Below are 2009 nucleotides of genomic sequence, written 5' to 3'. Positions count from 1 at the left end.
TTAGAAATGCTATAAATTGCAGATGAAATGCAAGAATAATTCATTGTTTTTGGAACAATTTTATGTATTTCTTACTATTTTACTTAAAAGTTGCGGCAAAATTACAGCGGAAAAAATATAAACCTGCAACAAAGATCGACTAGAACTAGTGTCGTTAAGGTCTATAGATCTTCTTGACAGCATGGCTATATTATTGAAATTAAAAGATATATTTTTCCACAGCGTCTTTCTGTTAAGCCTAGTCAGCAACGTGACATTGAAAAATGAAAGAGCTCCAGTTTACAGCCAAAAATTTGGAAATGTTCAAATAATTGGTATTTTCCCAAATTCTTTACAATTTAACGAGACAACCAAGCTTTGCAGCCAGTGTGAACTAAAAAATGTACAACTAATGCAAGCTATGATCTATGCGATCGACGAACTAGTTAATAGAAATCCAAAATTACTACCTGGACTTAAAGTTGGTTGGACATTGATTGATTCCTGTAAATCGCGAGAACTTGCTATGGCTTCATTAGAATATCATTTCAGAAAGTCTAACATTTTTCAACTGCTATCAAGCCGAAATTTAAATTATGCCAATCTTGATCCTTTTGTCCGAACTCTGCAGTATAACTTAAATAATACAGTTAGTTCGGAACCGCCAATTATCGGCGTTATTGGTGAAGATTCTGACCATCTTACTATTCCTTTGGCCTATTATACAAGTTCCTTTCGCGTCATCCAAATTACCTATAATTCACGTACTACTGCATTAAGCTCTGGTGTTATGTGTCCTTATTTCTATCGCACGTCTATATCATATAAACAGCAAGCTGAAGCTATTGCTGATATTATTAGTAACTTTAACTGGAATTGGGTTTCAGTAATAGTTACAGGCTCTACTATTGATAAAGAATTCAGCACTACATTATTACGCCAATTCTCATTTAAGAAAATATGTGTCGCTAATAATATTGTAATATCTAATAATTATACCCAATCTGATATGATTAGCGCTATACAAAATCTGAAGAAAACGATTAAATCTAAAGTCGTTATTTTAACAGGTAATAATAAGATCATCTATGCGTTACTTAAGCAAGCTCAATCGCAAAGGCTTACTGGAATAACATGGATCGGTACTTATAATTGGTTAACCGAAGCACAAATAGCAAATATTAGCAGCGATATTATCCGTGGCGCTATTAGTATCGACGTCAATAAAAAAATAATACGCCACTTTGACGATTACTTACGTAAACTTAATTTATGCGATAGTCATGGAAATCCGTGGTTATTTGATGCACGGAAAGAAATTTCAAAATCGGCTACAGCTAACTGTAAATACGGTCCTCAAATGGCAAGGATTCTCAAAAGAACTTTTTACGTACCGCAATCATTTACAGCTTTTATCATGGACGCAGTTTTAGCCTTGGCGTATTCTTTACATCATAAATTAGGCTGTACTAATACATCTTGTCCCGCTCTTAATGCAATGGAAATTAATCGTGACCGAGAACAGTTAAATCATTGTTTAAGAAATATTCAATTTCAAGGAGTTAGTAGCGACTTAATACATTTTAACAGTGACGGTTCTAGTGGAACTGGATTTAACTTTGTTAATTATCAAAATGTATACATTAATAACTTGCAGTCGTTAAGTCCGATTGTAGTCGGTAACTGGAGTAAGGAAAATGGGTTAACGATTAATTCCACAAAAATAGTTTGGAATAGCAATAAAACTCCAACATCACGTTGTAGTAGGGATTGTAAACCAGGTTATCGCGTAAATCATGATTCCAGCTTACCTCTGAAACTGTGGACATGTTGTTGGAATTGCCGAAAGTGCTCTAAGTATAGTATCAGTACAACTTATAATCAGCTTAATTGCTCTAGGTGTCGAAATTTCTTTTACAGTAATTCAAATGGAACACAATGTATCAGTTATAAAGTTTTACGTTTCAATTGGAGAGGAGCTTTTGCAATTTTATTTTACATCATTTCATCTCTTTGCGTTATAAAATGAC

The 2009-nt window shown here is 33.7% G+C and overlaps 1 protein-coding gene across 1 annotated transcript; it reads left to right on the top strand.

The window, feature by feature from the left end:
- Positions 1–295: 295 nt before the first annotated feature.
- TRIADDRAFT_13829 (uncharacterized protein) lies at positions 296–1540 on the top strand (the record flags this gene model as incomplete). The annotated part of the gene is made up of 1 exon (XM_002115608.1): positions 296–1540. A coding segment is annotated over one exon (1245 nt), but the record flags the coding sequence as incomplete, so codon positions are not given.
- Between the last annotated feature and the right edge of the window lie 469 nt (positions 1541–2009).

Source organism: Trichoplax adhaerens, genomic scaffold (assembly GCF_000150275.1).
Source record: "Trichoplax adhaerens TRIADscaffold_11 genomic scaffold, whole genome shotgun sequence".
Classification (NCBI taxonomy): domain Eukaryota; kingdom Metazoa; phylum Placozoa; class Uniplacotomia; order Trichoplacea; family Trichoplacidae; genus Trichoplax; species Trichoplax adhaerens.
The sequence above is the reverse complement of the archived record's forward strand: the minus strand, read 5'-3'. Positions and strand labels throughout refer to the sequence as shown.